Raw genomic sequence first — 19,977 nt, forward strand, 5'->3', positions numbered from 1 at the left:
GGACATTATCCAGGCCTGAATATAAAGGAGGGAGTGCATATCGCACATCAGGAACTGTTGTTGAGAAAGAAAGCGAGGTCTAGGTAAATACAGGTCTTTTTTCTTCTTGCATTGTAAATGATAATAAGCTTAAATAAGCTAATAATTTGCCTTCAAAGTTTGAATGTGTTTACTTCATTTAGCAAGTATGTTTACTAAGATAACAATGTGTATGCTCATGTAAACATTACCAACTGGCCTATTTGTATGTTTGCTCATTAGCATTATGCACACCTTTACTGGCATTCTGGCAGCTTATTTGGTATGTATCATTATTCATGTTGGTTTATTTTTTGACATCAAAAAAGTCTGATGATTTCCATATCTTATATCTTCGTATGCTGTATGATTTTGTTTCGCTATCTGGTTTCTATGTTGATTTTTTTTTTTTTTCAATAGATTTCATCGTTTTGTTGTTTGATGTACCTTCTTAATATATGTTAATATCATAACTAGGTTCTGTAAGTATGCATTTGTGTAGTACAAATACAGTTGGAAAGATTAAGTCATCTGGGTATTTTTCCTATTGTTTCACTATTACTGCATTTTCTGACATACTTGACATAGTGCTTGTCACATATAACAAGAAAGCAGGCATATTCATGTGCAGGGTTCATCTTTTTAATCTCTCTATAATTCTCTTTATACAACAGTTTCTTGAATTTGGTCATAATAGATTGACGACCTAGGCTCCTAGCGTTTATGGAAAGGTGTGATTCCCCAGTATGTTTCTGTAATGACTGTGGAGACAGCATCTTATAACATTCATAACACTGCACCCCTTCTATGGTTTGGATATCATCAAGGTCAGAGTGAGCTCACATTAAATATTCATGAGGGGTTTTACTACTCTCATTCGGTTGCTTTTTGCCATCCTCTCTCTCTCTCACTATACCTCCCGTCGAATTCAGACCCCCTCCCTTCACCTTTTCCCTTTCTCTCGCTTCTCTTTTACACTCACAACGTTATCTATACTGTGCATCTCTTTATAGCTTTTAGTCCCAGCTGGTGCAAGTGACTCTGGTGTCTCTGCATCTAGCAACCAATCCCAAATCAGCACACACACCACAATGATGCACGTGCTTCTTACCTCGGCCCCTGGCACCTTACCCCAGTTCCCTATTGCGTGAAGAATAGTGCAATCCTTGATAGTAGGGCAAAGTGATAACAGAGAGTGAATGCAGGTGGATTCTGGATTAGTAAAGGAGAGCGAGACTGTATGAGTGAGCATGAGCGAGAGAAAGAGAGAGAGGAGGGGGGAATGGGAGGTGCTGTATCAGCCAGGCTGAGCCAGGACGCAGTAGCCGCACAAGCAGCGCGCTGAGCTGAGGCATCTATTGTTCCTCTGGCTTTTTTATTTTTTTCTCCTCCACTCAGACCTCATTCTTCTCCACTGACCCAGAGAACACAGTGAAGAAGAAATAAAAGGAGGGAAAATAGAGGAGTTGATTATTGAGTAGATAATAGATTGAGTGGAGAAAGATAGAGACAAGTGGATTACCCTTTCCTGGAGGAACTGCGTACAGAAGAGTGAGAGGGACAATAGCAGGCACACTTTCCCCTGTGCCGCATCTTCTCGTGCATACATCTCCTGCTGAGTGTGTGTATATCGCGCGGGTCTGTTTGGCCAGACTTGAGCCGTGTGGATCTATCTGGCTGGGCTGAAGCCATGGGGCTGGCCAGCAGGGCGGCAGGAAGAGGGGGCACTTCAGCAGGGGCTCTTGCCACCCTCTTCAGAGTAGCTCTGCTCTTTTTTGGGCTTTGGGATGTCCAGACGCAAACAGTCGCCAACACAAAACCCACCTACATCTGGCAAACAGGTATGGCTGTTTTATCTAATCACAAGTCTATGCTGAAAATCTTAAATGTTGGTTGGTTTTTTTGAGTGTGTTCTGTTGTGCTCAGAGACAGGCTGGTGATAAGAAATTGTTGCTGACTTCACACCAGAGTCAAAATTAGATTGTCCCAGTGGAAGTACATTAATTGGAGGTTACTTTTAATAGGCAATGGTATATTTCATTGTGCATTTAGGGTAAAGACATTTTATAAATAAATCCCAGCACTTCTTGTCAAAGCATGTGCTGTTGCTGAAGACTGCTTGATATTTTCAGAATGTGTGGGATGGTCTTTGATTCCCTGGTAAATCACCACACTTTTATGAATTGTATATACTCCATAGTACATTCTGCAAGTAAAGAGGCATGTGTGATTCTCTAAAGCAAGTTTGAACTTGATTAGTGTGATTTGTACAATAATTAAGCATATGAATACCCATGTATCGACCGTAAATAAGCTTTTAAAAAGCAGCATGGTCTAAATGACTAGTATGATGCCTTGGGAATTCCTTTCCCACAAGGTTTGGTAGGTGAATATTGGAGATGTTGAAGTACCTGCAGAGTCATGCTCTGGTAAAGATATGTGTTTGGTCGAATGTAGAGCAGTGTCTTTTTCTCAGTGCTGTTGGTGAGCGTTACTTGGTTTGTTATAGTATCAGGGTGCAGATTTGTCATGTATGGCAGTGCAAGTGGGGGGTTGGAATAGGCTGAAGGGGGGTTAGTCTGTTTTGGGTACATGTTGGGATGGGGTGGGATAGGATGAACTGGGATGCTGAAATGGTTCCTCTGGTCTGGCCACAGATCGATGGGTCATTTGGCCAGGGTCTCAGGCAGGAATGAATGGAGAATCTTTGGATCAATGAAGAGGGTGCAGTGGGGCCACTGGTGTCCTGCTGGAGTTGATCAATGCACAGCTTCACAGCTGGACAGTAGTGAGATCCTGCAGGATCAATGGTGAATTCTGAACTCTCTGGTCTAACTCAGAATGAGCCTTTTCAATGTGTGGGGTGCAAATCTGGAGAACTAGGTGTTCAATAGATCCATGGATCCAAGAAATTGGTGTACATTCTTTTAAGAGCACACTATAAAACATCTGCTGTTTATTTGACAACTCAAATGATGTGAGTGTTTAAGGAGAGGAGGTGAATTTGAATGCCATTCTTTGAAAAAATGACTGTTACATTTATGTCTTCACGTTGATCTTTTTGTTTAATGTAGTGTTGTAGTGGTACTGGGAATATCACGGTAGCGTGGTGCAGTATCCTGCCCCCACTACTGTGACTAAGCGCAGGAGATTAAACGGGGTGAGGGAGGACAAGCAGATTGGCTGAAGTAAGTTAACCTACATACAGCAGAGCCTCCCTTTCGCCGTTCCCAAAAATATACCCATAGTAAGTCCTAAAACTCAACCCCGAGTGTTTGAAAAGTGCTTGACCTCAGAATCCCAAGCAAGGCCTGTTAAGCAAACCTCAAGCTTTCGTGAAAAGCATCCATCTCCTCCTGTTGTTGTTGTTTTTTTCTTTGATTCCAGTTTCCCTATAATTTACTCAGTATTTTTAGTGTTTTGATATGTAGGGACACAAGGGGAAAAGCGGGATGAGACTAGTACAACAGCGTTAGCCTATCTGCAGGGCTCATATGGGACCAAATCCATTTTTTGATGAGAACACAATACATTGTGTGGCTATGACAAATGGCCCTGGCAGTGTGCATCAGTACAGAGGCTGATGTTCACCAGTCAGCAGAGAGTTTATTGTAGGAAAAACATTTTATGTAGTTCCCCTACATAATGGATGGTCCTAGATGGAGAAGGGTGGCAGAAGCCTGAATTTGTTCTGTGGCAGCACTTTTGAGACTTTTATCATTGTGCAAAACATAATTTCATATTTAATCAGATGGAATACTTTTTTAATGGGATATGTTTTGAGATATGTACCTTGGCAACACACTGTAACTTTAAGTTCTCAAAACATCCTCCTCCGTTTTATTGAAACTAGGCTACAAAGTGATTTTGCTCATCTGACAAATCAATACATCAACACTAAATATGGCCACCATGTTTACATATCAATAACCTATTGGGTTGCCAGAAGGCTGCTCATTTCACATTCAAACGGGGCATTTCTGAAAGGCACAGCAGCAAGAAACTCTTTAATTTTAGACTCTAAGTGTGGATGGAAACCTGCAAGCTGTCAATCATCTATAATTTATTTCAGTCCTGAAAGATTTGACAGTGCAGTTTGTTTTTACATGTCCCTGTTTTCAGGACTGTTATGCTGTATTCGAAGACTCTAGGGAAGTGTCTGGCCCAGTTTATTGCCTTGTATCTTTCAATTTAACACTGTAAATGGTACCCCTTTTTAACACCATTGCTGTGAAAGCCATATAGGGATCATAACTTCATTTTGTAGAGTTTATTGCAAACAGTCTCGAGTTTTGATGCTGCTTTGCACTGTTGCTTTCTCGTCCTGGGGTTTACCTCTGTGATGATCGTCACTCTCTAGGGCCTATATGTGGGCCATTCTCTGCCCTACAGCTGCCTGAAATAACACATACACGCTGATCTTAATCGACAGGGTTGAACTCTCTCCCTGGTCAGAATTGTGCGTAGCAGTGGTGTACATGTGGGAGGAAGCTATTGAGTCCGGCAGGACCCTTCCCCCATTCACCCCGCCCATCCAGTCCAGCAGATGAGATGCCTTTTATTTCCTCTGAATGTGTGAATCTGCCTATACTGCCCCATTCACTAAAGTCCACCCTTCTGTTTCCTTCTTTCAGCACCTTTCACCTTCTTCTTCAGCATTCTTTTCTTTAGGTCAACCTTTGACCCTGTGGTTAAAAGGGTATTGGAAGGGCATGTCAGTGCAGGAGAACATTCGAGATCTATCGGTGGCAGGAGGCTAAGTGTCAAGCAGTTAATTCAAACATTTTAACTCAGTCAGACCTCAATACCAAATACGCCACCTGAGGACTGCGCAACAAGACTCTCTTTAGACCCTTGGATCCTGGGGAGAACGCATCCATGTGGATCTTGGCTTCCTCAGTGTGTTCTGATATGGCTAATCGTGGAGAAAAATAGAGGAGGAAAACATATGGAAGTGTGCAAACATTCCCTAGGCGATCAAGCTGTAATTATGCCCAGCCATCAGCCTGAATTTTGTGTGCCGAGTTAGACGCAACCATTATGAGGGGAGATGAAATAGAGTTCACTTTCGGATTCATCAAGTGCCAAATTTCTACTGCTTGTCTGGGTACTTTACTTGAGTATGGTCCAGCTGCTCACAACAACCTGCCTGACAAGTGCCGCCTACCCGAAATGGTCCGCCTCACACAAGAGCCTTGTCAAATGGCTGTTTAGCTGTCTTATGGTTTTTGTCATTTTCAGCGGTTCTCCTCTTTAATTGTGCGTATCAATGTTCTCAGCCCTAGCAGTTTTGCACTAGGTCATCTCCTCCTGCTGCTGTTTGTTTCTTTAGGTTAGCATCTGTGTGCTCCCTTGCTCTTTTCTTCTTCTTTCGTCCTGGAGAGCGAGGGGAGAATCCTGATGAGTGCTCGCCAAAAGATGACAAAAGACAGACTGACAGCGTGATTTGTTCCACTTGCCCCCTTCTCTCTTTCCTTTTTCTTTTGCTCACACATGCACGCTTGCACTCGCGCACCTCATTAGTTTGCTAAGAATGGATTGCCGCCTGCCTGTGCGTGGGGGAGCGGTTGTAATTACCTGGGTGTGTGGCGCAAACCCTTTTTTCATATCTAAAGGCAGCTTTCTGACAGAAGATGCTGAGAAGGCAGCTTCTGTTTTTTTTTTTTCCACTGACAAATTTGTATTCCTCAGACATTGCATTTATTTAGATAGTCCGTAACACCAAAGAAACTGATGATGATTTCGAAAATTAACTCGAGAACTGCCCTTTGATTTCAGACTTAGTCAGATAAGCTTATAACTGATGACAGTAGCGGACACATTAGCGGAATAGCACAATGTGTTCCTGATGCTTTTCTCCTCTCTCACTTACTACAGCTCACGTTTCTGCAATAGGCCGCTTAGCTTTCCTGAAACGTGCAAAGGGATTGCACTCATTATGCTAAACCGCTTTAAATCAACACCTGAGTCATACATTTCCTGTCCAATGCCACCTATAGAAGGCCTTTCTACGAATAATTTTATGAAAGAGACGATTTGTGTCTTTATTCTCCCACCCATATACATACACCAAATGCATTTCCTATTGAGGAAAGTTGTGTTTGAGATTGTGGAAGTAGTGTGTATGTCAGTATCTCACTTTCCCATCCCTTACTATTTTACTGTTTGTCTTAGAAACACGCTTGAGTGCCAAGCTTGTCTCTGAGGAGCTGAGCTGAGCAGTGCTATACTTTATTGCAAAGCGACTTTTCTGGTGGAGATATAAATAGTAGACAGCCAGGTTGAGCCATGCAGCAGCTGAGCTCCTGCTCTAGATCCGTGCTACAGACACTAATAGGAGAGAACCTGGTGGAGGTGGGAGTGAAAGATGGAGAATAAACAAGAACAAAAAGGCTGTTTGTCATCTTAGTTGATTCTTTGGTGGTGCGCTAAATTTTCACTGCGCGCTTGGATAAACACATTTGCGCAGATGATCGCTGTCTCGCACACAATGAAACACCTGCAGCTTTTGGCATGGGTGGCACAAGTTGGCACTGTAGCAGCAACTAAATAATACCTCTGATAGGTAAACTCAAGGTTTAGTCTGATTTTAATTATAGTGGCAGACAAAAATATCATTAGGGATGAATGAGAGTTTCTTCATTAATGATACTCACACATCCATTTACAATGAATTAACACACACACACACACACACATATAATATATTGTCTTCATGGCTATGTTATTGTAATTTTGCAGTTTTGCACTTCTGGTCTTGCTTTCACATTTGTAATGAGCAGAAGAAGACTTTTGATTTCCGCCTGGTTCACCGTTGGGAGTCTGATGTGAAAGTTGAGTGTAATAAGTGAGTTTGGGTGTGAGTGGAATTTCCTGTCTGTCTAATCAGCTAACCATAATCTGACGTGACCTTTTAGAATCCAAGAAGCGTTAAGATCGAATGGCAAGTTGTAGGAAGTTTGGGATCGGTAAAGTATCAAGCTAGCTATCTATATGTACATTTTGAGTGTTACAGAGCCCCTTCACTCTGTGTATGAGCATAAATGTCAACTGGACAAAATAATTTTTAACTGATCATCCTGAAATGTTGAAATATCTGTGTAGGCTTGCATAATTACAACATTTATTTTACTTTTAAAACCCAATTGAAGGCTTTTTCTGTCTTTTTCTACTTATTCTACCACCCACTCAACACCTATTATTTTCACGTCCACACACTTCCATTCTTATTTTCACTTTCTTTATGCTTAACATGCACATGTGTTATTTATAGTGGGGATGGGTGGGACACTTTTTATCAAGGCAGATTTTGTGCTTAATACTTTATGAAATTGCTTGCAACGGTGATTTTATCTAACAGAAAAAGGCAACTCCATTTGTAGAGCAGGAGTTTCTGCAATTGTGTGCTGTTAGTTGTGATTTGGCACTAAATTTCAAGTTTTTGAGTCGTTGTTGTGGTTGTCATCAGTGGCTGAAAGCAAAAATGTTTGTTTGTATGTATGAATGTGTGTAATTGCTTATTTGTTGATTTATTTATTTAATTTATTTGTTTATTTATTGTTTCCCATGCAGAAACAAACCCGCTCCACTCTAATCAAAAGCTAATCAATGCATGCCTCCAACAAAAAGCTGCGGTTGAAATTTGGCCAGTGCTTATAAGTGGATCTCTGCCAAAATTCTGTGAAAAAAAAAAAAAAATCTATTTATTCATATCACTTTGTTTTTTATTTATTTTTTTTCCCCATGATTTTTTAATAACCTAGTAGAGATACTTCTGTTTCCTCTTCTTTTGGGAGCTTAAAATATATCATTTTCTGGGAAATAAAAGTGAGAAGACAAACATTTGGTGAAAAGGGAGGGTACATTTTATCCATGTCATTTTTCACGGCCAGGTCTGCAGGGCTTACTGTAAGTGAGTTACCAGGGACCCCCAATTCATCATAGTTACGCAGAGCACTCAGCCATACTCCCCGATGGAACTGCCCCCAGACTTCCGTTTTCCCACAATGCACCATTACACAGTGCCTGCCTCGTTTGCTTCATTGCTTGTTTTGTATTCAGTGGCTGAAAGTGTCCTGAAAGTGAAACTCTCTAATGTAAATTTATGTAAAATGATTGTATGAGCCCATCAGCTTGAAACAAAACACTTCAGTATGACTTCAGGATCTTGAGAGCCTCATGTGACAGTATTGCAAGTGTTTAGAATACTTCACTGAGAATGATATTGCTTCAGTCACATTTACTATGCAAACTCCTCCATATAATGCAGTCACAATGTGAGTGGTTATGAAAGATGAATGTGTCTTGACAAGTAAATTTGGTGGAAAATTGGCGGAAAATGTCTGTTATTGTTTCAAAATGGTTCAATTATTGGAATTTCACAGTAATCCAACCAACTCCTAATCTTTATGTATGTCATGCCAATGCTTTCTCTCTCTCTCACACACACACACACACACACACACACACACTGCTCTTGTGTTGTTTATATTGCATATCAAATATAATGTTAATTCTCTAAAGCACTACATAAAGATGTCATATTTAAAGCACAGGAGATGAAGAAAAAATAGTCTGTGACAGAGAAAGAGACTGTTTACAATAATCTAAATGGTAAGGCTTTAGACTAAGTCCAGCATTACTCATATATAGATGTTCAATGGATTATATATTAGGTTATTCAAAAACAGCATTTACAGCATCCTAAGAAGATTTGTTATTATAGTCTATACACACTTAATGTATACTCTGTTTGTACACTATGGCTTCAATAATACTGGAAATGGTCATGTTTATACTGGGTATGTGTATGTGTAATTTATCATTTTCCCATAGGCACACATGGACGTTTCCATAATATTCTCATAATCTAGTTATGCAGCATTGTGTATGATGCTATTTGGGGTTGTTTACAATGTCCAATGCCTCATCCACAGCTGTGGCAGCACACAGAGCAGCCCCTTGGATGATTCATGACTCACAATTGTCCTGTTAAATATGCTTTACTGGAGTGTTTTCCACTCACAACATGGAGTAGTTGTACATCAGATCATTTTATAGTGTTTCTAAAGCATCTACCAGCAAAAATAAGCATTTTTTATGGCTAATATTGAAGGTTTTAGATTTGGTCTCTACTAATTGCACAGTCCAATCCGTCCTGTCAGGCACATAGCAGGGCACCTTTGTCTAGTTTGCCAGTTCGTAAATTTAATTTGTGAGATTGACATCAAATGTGGTGTACCATATTTGGATGTACACAAGCTTGCATGCTATAGAAAGGTGCCTTGCTACATTCCTGGCAGGCTAGTCAGCACATGTCTCCAATGAACAACAAATCTCTGCCTTTTGCGGTTGAAGATATGTTTGTGTTTTACAGCATTCAAACATAGTTATATTTGCTGTATGGTTCCAAATGTGAAACAGTATTTAAAGATTTCAGAGATTTCATGATGTATTTCTTTTGAGACCACCCTGCTACAATAGCAAAAACATGGTAACTCACTGGAACTGAGAAAATGGCTTATTGTAATACATTTGATATGTAATTTTAATGTATTTTCATTGAATCTGAGCAAAATAAAGAGGAACTGGTTTGTCACAGGACTGATTATTATCTGAGACACGATTTTGCTAATAACTCTGTTAAATGTGTAGCCAGTGCCTTTGTATGGCAGTGCCATGCACCTTCTCCATCTGTCTCATTCATCCCCTTCTTTTTTGCTGTCCTCTGCAGACATCTGCCTTTCCACTTCATTTCCCTCCAGTCCTTCTGCAGTCAGCCTCTATTCCATATTGGGTGTTGTTTTGCTGCAGATGTTGTCTGGAAAAGTTTCCAAGAAACTACTGAACCGGGACGTGTTTCAGTGTCAGTTGTCAACGAGGCGATGGAATGGGTTTAATGAAATTTGATGTTATGTTCTGACAACACTCGTCTCAATAGGGAAATGCAAGGCATATGTATACGATTCGAGGTGGACGTCCCTCTACCAAGGTTATTAAGCCCAGCGATCCATTCCTGGAAAACTGTGTAAAGTTTTATAGCCTCGTGGTTTATTTATGGTGAGGACTGGTAAATTAAGTCACCATGGTCTGTACAGTGCCTCTATCTTTAAAGTGATATAGTTTGTTATCTGTTGAATGTCCAGGCAAACACGACTCAGGCAGTTTGGCATTATTTTCTCCCATGATCTTTGAACAAAAGGCAATCAGGTGTTGCAATCGCTGAGATTTTTCACTATACAAACTAAAATGTCAGACATTTGTTGTTATTGAATTACATGAGTGAATTTTGTTATCCAGCTTTTTTTTCCCGAAAGTATAATCAGTCATGGCATGCAGCGAGTTGACTTCAGTCCATTCAGGAGCTTGATTGCTCAACTGTGTGTTGTTGAGCTCTACTCCCTCCGCATTTCCTCAAGAGCAGCACTGGATGAGTCTCTCCAGATCTGATCATCAGCATTCAGGAAGCGTTTTTGTGTGATAGATGCAAGTCACACTACATAATGCCCTTTGCCAGCTGTAGCCCTGACTGTTTTGGAGGATGTAATGAGGCACGGGATGACTGAAATATTGGTGATTCATGTATATGATGAAGAATTACACATATATATTTGCTGGCTGACATGACCGTTATCTTGATTATTTTTTTCATAATAGTTTTTGGTTTTTACTAGTGCTGTCAAACGATTAATCACATCCAAAATAAAAGTTTTTGTTTACATAATATATGTTTGTGTGTGTGTGTACTGTGTATATTTATTATGTATATATAGACAAACATACAGCACATATTTTGAAAATATTTATATGTATTTACATGTATATATTTATAATCATAAATTATATCATATATAAATATATTTCATATATAAACATAACATATTTTTCTTAAATATATACATGCATCTGAAATGAAATGAAAACTAAAATAATTTAAAATCACATGAGCAAATATTTTATTCACAGTAGAACATAGAGGCCATAACAAATTTTTAAACTGAGACATTTTACAATTTCATGCACAAAATGAGCTCATTTAAAATTTGATGCCCAACATTTCCCGAATTCGGGTTGTAAAAAAACGTTTATTTTGGATACGATTAATCGCGATTAATCGTTTGACAGCACTAGTTTTTACACATTTTTTTTTTTTTTGTATAAATGTCTAATAATAAGGGAGTAGTGTTTGGTTGCCCCAAATGAGGCAACCTGTGTAGTCCTAAAGACAATCTATCTGGGAAAACTTATTTGTCTGACAACATTTGTTTTGCTTTGTTTTGTTTTTCATTAGTTTGGTTTGTTTATTTTATTTGATTTATTTTGCACATTTAAAGGACTCCCCTAGAGTTAAGCAGTGATATTAATGATATTACGCAATGATATTACGCAGCGCCTGAAAGTAGTCCCCAGCTATATCATAACTAGTTACCTAGCTGGGGACTACTTTCAGGCACTGCGTAATATCATTGCGCCTGCTGCACGCATAGTACGGCAGCAATGTTCCTTGATTATTACACCGGAATGAGCGTATAGTTCCTAGCCATATCGGCCTAGAAAATCGCAACTTTTCATTTTCCGCTGGTCTTAGAACATGATATAACTACAGAAGAGTCAAGCTTTAAATAGGAAAATTATCGAAACTCTTTGGTCATTTGGGATGACCAAATGCTAATGGTCTAATCCGATTCAATGATTTATGCTAAGCTAAGCTAAAAGTGCGGAGATCAGCTGAATGGATTCAAAAATGGTAAAACTCAACTGTGTAACTCTAGGGGAGTTGTAAAATGAGCCTATTTCCAAAAAAAGTGGAGTGTTCCTTTAAAGTTGCTGTAACAGCATAGGGACCAATTCTCACTATTAACTAGCTGCTTATTAGCATGTTTATTATTAACATATTGGCTATTTATTAGTTCTTATATAGCACATATTCTGCGTGACCATATTCTACATATCTAATCGTATCCAATACCTAAACTTAACAAGTACTTTACTAACTGTTAATAAGCAGCAAATTAGGAGTTTACTTAGGCAAAAGTTGTAGTTAATGGTGAGAATTGGACTTTAAAATAACGTGTGACCAAAGTTGCTCCTCATGACATGCACTGCATTAAAAAAAAGTAAATAAACAAATAAATATAAATATAACAAAAAAAAAAAAAAAAATGGAAGCACTTTGAAACAAGAATGAGGTCAGACAGTCATGGACACACTTGTTGGAAAAGAGCATTGTGGTGTAATATGGATGGTTAAATTCACAGTAATGGAGATTCTAACGCTATTTCAGTCAGACCCTTTCACGACAGAAAATGGACAAAATAATAAAGAAGCTTGTTATAAATGTTTTGTACATAGAGCGAGCAATCAGCAGAGAGAAGTGGACCACGCTCACTAAACACCCATCATCCAGTGCGGCGGGAAAGTAGGGCCGTGAGTGATGAAGTGTTCACCGCTCTCATTACAGTGGGACACAATAACACAGCCCTTCTTTTCGCCTTCGGTTCTCTCCATGCCACCGACTACAATTCCAGCTGTCCTTCATTTTAATGGAACAGCACGGACAGCCCAAGACAAATGAAGTCTACTTGTCTACATACTACATCAGATCTCTCATTGTCAGAGAAAACCATTGAGAATCTAAAAGCCAATTTTAAAGGAAAAAAATCAAACAAACATGAAACAAACAAGCAGACAACCGTAGCTCAATCAGCCGTCCATTTCTCTCCTTTGAAGTTCAGCCTCATTAAAAAGGGAAATAAGCAAAAAACTGTGCAGCATCAGCAGAACTCAGCAGGGAGAGAGAAGGTGATCCCTGTTTCTTACCACCACATTCAACCATCCCATAGTCTGACTGGAACAGCGGGTGTCCTACTAGAGATGCAGTTTGGAATTTCCATTTTATGTGTGTAGGTGAGAATATGTTGGAATGATCTTTGTGAGAAGTATCTTTGGATCTTTCTTTTGATAATGACTCTAGTCTATATACAGATATACAAGTTATTCTCTAGGATTCCTTTAAAGTTAAACTCTTCCATACATTGATCAACACTGATGTGTGTTTTTTTATTTTATTTTTTTAATGATGGGGTCACATTTACTGATTTTTTGTTGTTGTGGCTGATTGTAATAATAATAATAATAAATTACTTTATTATTTTAGTAGTAGTAGCAATGATAATAATAGTAATATTTATATTATTATATAATTTGTTTTGTATTTGGATTGTTATTGGTAATAATAGACAATAAATAATTAAAATAATTATAAATCTGTATTACTTTGTTTTCAAACAAAAAAGTCAATTTTAGCATCACAATTTTGTCACCTTGGAATTATAAGGTTCTGTCTGACATTTTTATCAAAATTGAGTTATTCTCATATTCTTATTCTGTGACAACATATTTACATTGCGTGTTTTTTGTCTGTTTGTTTTTTGTGCATATTGGGACTTTTTATTTAAAAAAAGCTTCTATCTGAAAAGTATATTGAATGCAAAAGCTCAGAATGCAGATAGAACCTTATAATTCCAAGGTGGCAATTTATAAAGATAGTTTATAATATTTATAAAAATAAAATACTTTTGATTTAGAAAAAAAGTTTCTTGATGCAGGTTATTTAAAAAACATCTAGAAAATAGGGGCATTATAAATCCTTAATATAATGAATTTGAATGATCAAATAATTGTGTGTATGTGTGTGGTCTTCACTGCATTTCCAAAGGTACATTAATGAAGCTTGTTATATCTTTTCCATAGAAATTATGGTACAATCATATTATGTATTATTTTTATATGATATATTAATTATAAGAAATGTGGCACCAATATCCAAGATATATTGTGCATCCCTACTGTCGATGATAACAGGACATTTTTTGTGTTACTCTATGTGTAGATAAAAATATATAAAAATCTACTGACAAATAGCATTTCTTTATTCCTTACTGAATCATTCTTTTCTTCCCCTCCTCTTGTCTAATTTGAAATGATTGTGAATGGAAGTTATTTTTTGTGTGTGTGTTTGTTTGTTTATATGAGGTACGCAGCTGGCTCTTGAGTAGTGCTCATTATTTCCTGTGTTTTTATTGCTGGCATTCTAAGTACTTCACATTGGCTGTTGAAACACTGCCCAACTTATTGCCCTCTTCATATCTCCTTCAAATTTCTAACTGAAGTGTCTGATTCATTTGTTGTTGATTGCACTTCTTTAAGCCTGAAAAAGACATTTAACTTTTGTAATGCAGTTAAGAAGATGCCTGTATGGTAACAAAGGCTATTCTTCTGGTTGACTCATAATTTATATTCTTTAGTGAAGGCATTGTGCTGTTTGTAGCTTCCCGTATTTGTCCAGTGTACACTGGTTCTTCCGCTGTATACCCACGTGACTTTGCTCTGAGAGGTCAAAGGAAATGTCAGCTGTCTGAGAAAGCCTCTGCTACTCATTTGATGGTCTCCTAAAGTGAAGCGGTTGTAGAATTGGCAGTTGAATTGGTTAGCAATACTGTTCTGATTTCAGAATATACTAATACTTAATCACAATATCACATACAGTCAAAGCATATCATCACATATTAAGATTTTAAAGATGGTGAGTTAGAAAGTGTGTTCTAAACCTAATATAAAGGTCTCACGGTTTCTAGATGAGAGTGAAATATTGGGGGCAGGTGTCTGTGAGCTTGCAGAGGTTGGCTTTAGCTGTCATTCATTCATGGCTGAAATTAAACTTCCAGCTCCCTCACTGAATCCCAGAACCCTCTAACCGTGACCATCATCTCTGAGGAGCGATTAATGCATTGTGGGTAATTGTGGTTTGCTTGGGTAATTGGGCACAGGCCTGGAAATAGCCAAACAATATTTAATGTGGTTTGAGGTTTTGCTAAATCCATCTCTGTTTATGCAAGAAGAATGTGCTCGGTTGTTGTCATTCTTTTGCCATCCAAATTTAAAGGATGTTGTTTTTAGTAATGGTTTTACCCAAAAATCATAGGTCAATGGCAAAAATGTCTTCCTTTTTAACCTAATTTTTTGGACCATCCTTTTCAGTTTGATAATTTCATCCCAGATCATTAAAATGTGATTTTTTTGTTTTTATCCGTGGTGCTTTGCATGTGATACAAACTCTAATCTGAATGTTTTGTTGTGCTCTAACATATGTGGTGTCTAATCTAAGGACAGACCCCACAAGTTCCCAACAGTAATGAAAAATGCATCACTAGAATTTAATTATCTCCCAGTTATGGCCATATGCACACAACTGTGAGTATGTTTCAAACCTCAGAGGAGAGCTGGGATTCAGTCTCTCTCTTCTCTCCTGCTCTCTCTCAGCTCTTTGATCTTGGGATGCTGTACAGTTGAACACATCTCAATGAGGCTTTTACCATAAATTGCATCCAGTCACAGCAATTCTGACATGTTCATGTCACTACACAATGTTCACTACCTCCACTCCATTTCACCAACTACACCACTGGTGAGTATGAATCATGACTGAAGCAAATTTAAGTTTTTCTTTTCCGAATACATAGGTAGTGTATTTGAATAGATGGTGCCTTACTGATGGTATTGTGTCTGAATGGGGGACAATTCTTGCATTCATGTTCCAGCGGAAAATTATGAGTTTTTATTGTTTCAGCAACAAAGGGATGGATTGATGCCATTAGTTCTGAAATTAAATGTCTGACAAGTACATACTTTTAGCCATGCATTGTATTTTCAGTCTATCCTTAAGCAATTAAATGCCATATAATTGCACCCCTTGATGTTAATTACATAGAAACAGGAACGCAGAATAGCAGTGATTGAGAGAGAGACAAAAACAAGGTGATTACGAGGCACTCATTTGCATATTGAGCACATGCTATTGTATGTTTTAAAATGCTAAAGGATTCAGCACTGCGTATTGCCTTCGAAAGAGGCAACTGTATGTACTGTACTTTATTTATTTATTTGAGATTGTATGCTTCACCAGAGGAGATACTGAAACGTGATCTTGACTATTCATTTTTATATTCTTTGTTTTATTGCCCTGTCTGCCACTTCCATTAGGGTCAGTGAACCATTGTAACTTGAGGACGCAGAAGCTATTTCCCTCTTCAGGACATGAAATGACACACTTGCATTAAATATTAACATTGGCTATTTTCTGACTGTCACGGTGGCCCCTTTAAAACCAATTTGTTCGAGCATGAGTTTGTCATCGAATCCTGATAATGTCTGGTTGACTATCCGGTTGAATGCAAAAAAGATGTCTCGGAAACCCGCTCTCGGACAATAATAGAGATAGCAGGCCGTCGCTTTATGCATTGTGAGAAGAGATAAGGTAATCAGATGAAAAAAAAAACATTTGACTTGTCATGCTTGACAGTTTTTACATCATTACTATTCAAACAGACCTTTAATGAAAACTGTGTCCATCTTCTAACAGTTGGAGAGAAAATGTCAGGGATTTTTTGGCAGCTTTTTGCAATGTAAATTATCTCCAGCTCACTTATTATCCATATTGAATCATGCAGTGCACAACTGGCATATCAATGTGTGGTTTATTTTAATATTTACAGAAAATACATGGTTTGCTAATTTTTATTTAAATATTCACTTAGATGTCCTTCAGAAAAAAATAATGAATGCATGTAAGTATTATGAGGGGTAGACACATCTGGTGCACCACTCTTCCAAAAATGGGTTAGTGAACTTGAAAAAGTTACAGCATATGAAGGACTCTCATAGTTTGGTAGAATGGAATAGATTTCTGTAAATAAATAAATATTTGCCTTTTATAGAGGATACTCTATATTTATGACATTTTATTGAGATGCATTGATCAGAGTGTTTGCTAATTATTGTATTTTAGAGAGAATACATTTTAGTAGTAGTAGGGAACACTTATGAACAACATTCAATCATTCAAGACAAGATAGTAGTAGTAGTATTTGTTCTCCATCACTATTGTTTAAAGTGAGGGAAGCAAAACGAGGGAAATAAGTAAAAAAAAAAATATTAATATCAGCTGTTTGGTTCATAAGTGTATAATAATAATAATAATAGTGGTAATAATAATGATAAAACAAATGAATGTATAAAAAATAAATATATGTATTCACTCTAAAATTCTTTCTAAATAATGGTTGCTTTTATCAAGATATAGCAACGATCCATTTCTATATGCTGAAGCATTCACGTGTAGATAATCGTGAGATTGCTCAATCTGGTACTGTTGCATTTATGTGATTACCTTTATTTGAATACTGATTGGGTTCTTTGCTCACTGTCTAGACAAGATGTAAACATTCAATTACAGACCTTTTTCATGGGTTGTTTAATGATATGGATAGGTAAAATAAACAAATCAGGATATATTTCCCCCCCTCAGGCGAATACCTATTAAACAAAGATTCATGCATAAGGCAGGGAAAAGTAGGTCATCATTGGAGGGAAAAAGCAATGAACCTGCAGGCAGCACCCATCCATAATCCAATCTGGTGCTGACTTCTGCCTTCCCTAACACACATTTAAGCTCTCATGAAGTGTTTATGGATTATAGCATCAGTGCTGCGCTGGAAACTAGTCATCTTGCCGGGTGCTGAGAGATATGTTATTTTAGAAGCGCTAATATATATCGCATAAAACGTTAGTAAATGCATTTCTAACAATCGTGTGACGTCAAACATGACTGTTTATCTCAGTTTCTAGTTTGATGATTTTGTTTTTTTATTTAGTCAGATCATCACAGTGTGTGAATGGCCATTAGCATTTGAGACATGCTGATATACAATAACATCAAATGTTTTATAAAACAATATGAAGTCTTTTCAGACAAAGGCTGTTTCTCTTTCTTCATCCACACCCTTCATGCACATTCACACTGTCTTCCTCACCCAGCCCCTCAGATCCGCCTTCTCTGCATGAGACCCGCAACCTGCTAATTCAGACACATCATTATGCCTGGCACAACTGTGTTCATGCATATTTCAATAAAGGCTCTTGCTAATTCTTTGTTTTAATATTCCGCAGACAGCGGCATGGGACATTTGAACATGTTATAAGATGCACACATGAGCGATAATAGACATGGCAGAATATATTCACAAAAATAAGAGGGAACTGAAAAATAATCAACTAATTGGTAATGTACACTGTCGATTAAAAACACATGCAGTGGGTTTAAAAGTCATTAAAAAAAGTACCATTCATTCATTTCCAGGTTTAAGTTAGATTTGGAATACTAGTTTATTCAGTGTTAAGGTACACTGAGTCTGAAATTTTTGTATGCGTTTTTTCCTTTTTTTTCATATTCTTCATCCTGTCCTATCAAAATGCTTGCTACGGATGCGAAAACGTAATTTTGTTATGAAGGTCGAAAGTTTCGGAGGCAGTGTGTAAACGTGATTGACACAACATGAGGTCGTATTTATTTTTTAACATACGGAAATTTTGGACGAGAATTTCGTATTTAGTGTGCAAAGACCTTTATACCCACTTGAGTTTTCATTAAAAGATACAACTGATATTTTAGATTTTGTGCAAGTATGTATGTCTAGACATATGCTGAAAACTGGAGTAAGTGTATACCAATATCCATTTGCCACCAGTGACTGCTGATTTTTATATATCACATCTGCCCTGTTCTTTATATTCATGTACACTTAGATATTTTTCTATCATGGTGGGGAATTTATATTTGCTATAGAGTTAGGGTTAGGATGCATGCAATTATATATAACGTACTAGTATTACTATAGTGCATGTAACATGTAATGAGGACATTGTAAAATTAGGTATCATCTCATCTTTTTCCAGTGCATACAGGTAAAAATTGTATCTACTTGAATGGAGAAAACTGTTTCTCAAGATGAAATTTTAACAACATATTTCAATTCAGCAGTACAATCTGATAATAATGGCTCAAACGATGCTAAACATATTTTTCAGGCTGGTTCAGCTGTTCTACAGTGAATACATTTTGACAAACTCTTTAAAAAAGGCAATTATGAGATCTTTTTAAACTGAAAGGAGGATAGTATTCATAAAATTCTCACATAAAGGTTATGAGGCTCTATCTTCCATCTTCTCATCCCGTTTATAATGTCTCTGCTTTTGTTTTTATAATAACATTTTCTATCACCTAAAACTTGCACACATTTCTCTGCATTTTTATTAGGACGCTATTTAGCACGTTTATTAAGCCGGTGGTTGAACAATGTACAATGCACAGTGTAGGTGATCCAAACGCTCATTTTCAGTATTTTATCACCTATACATCCTTCCCCTCCTTCCCTTTCTTTTTCTTTTCTCCTTAGGTGCTACCGCTTTCCCATCTGCTGTGTTTAGCCCTATTAGCATGAATGGGGATAAGGCATGTAGAAGCATCAAAGAGTACCTAGTGGCAGTGGCTCTGTTTTCAGCTTTAGCAATTCCTTTGTAGCACTCACATGTATGCGTACGTACGTAAAACTTGCATAGATCTATGCTTAGCATTTATTCGGAAGGTGCTCATTAGCGGTGGTTGTTTACAGAGTGTCTGTACTGTGACACTTGCTAGGGATGTTTTATTGTGATAGTCTTAGTTTGTGTGTGTGACTCTGAGAGTGACAGACCTTCCCCTTCTTCCCACATTCGGTGGTGTAAATGATGCCCTGTGGGTTTGCCAGAGAGAGGTGGCTGCTTCACCCCATCTGAGGTGTGAAAAAATGGCACCATCTCACAGCAAGGTTCAGCCATACGGCCACCGTATCAGGCTCCATATGCCATGGAATAAGACATTTCTATTTTTGCATTTGTTTATAATCCATTTAATCTTGTATATTGCTCTTTTAGCTTCTCAGCATCCACATCCCAGGTCTAGGTAAGAATGCAGCTTTGACCGTTTCCAAAACAATTTAAAAATCCTACTGACCCCAAACTTGTGAGCAGTAATCTATTTAAGCTGTTGTCATTTATTTACTTATGTCCTTAAAAACCCATATG

At 37.8% G+C, this 19,977-nt stretch overlaps 1 protein-coding gene across 1 annotated transcript in view; it reads left to right on the forward strand.

Annotated features, from left to right (window-relative positions):
* The first annotated feature begins 1,336 nt into the window (after window positions 1-1,336).
* Window positions 1,337-19,977, forward strand: part of thsd7aa (thrombospondin, type I, domain containing 7Aa) — a 112,793-nt gene continuing 94,152 nt past the window's right edge. The window contains exon 1 of the mRNA XM_079441868.1: window positions 1,337-1,859. Coding sequence (XP_079297994.1) covers window positions 1,709-1,859 — 151 coding nt within the window. The 5' untranslated portion in view covers window positions 1,337-1,708. The remainder of the gene's footprint in view (window positions 1,860-19,977) is intronic.

Source organism: Barbus barbus (assembly GCF_936440315.1).
Source record: "Barbus barbus genome assembly, chromosome: 19".
NCBI lineage: Eukaryota > Metazoa > Chordata > Actinopteri > Cypriniformes > Cyprinidae > Barbus > Barbus barbus.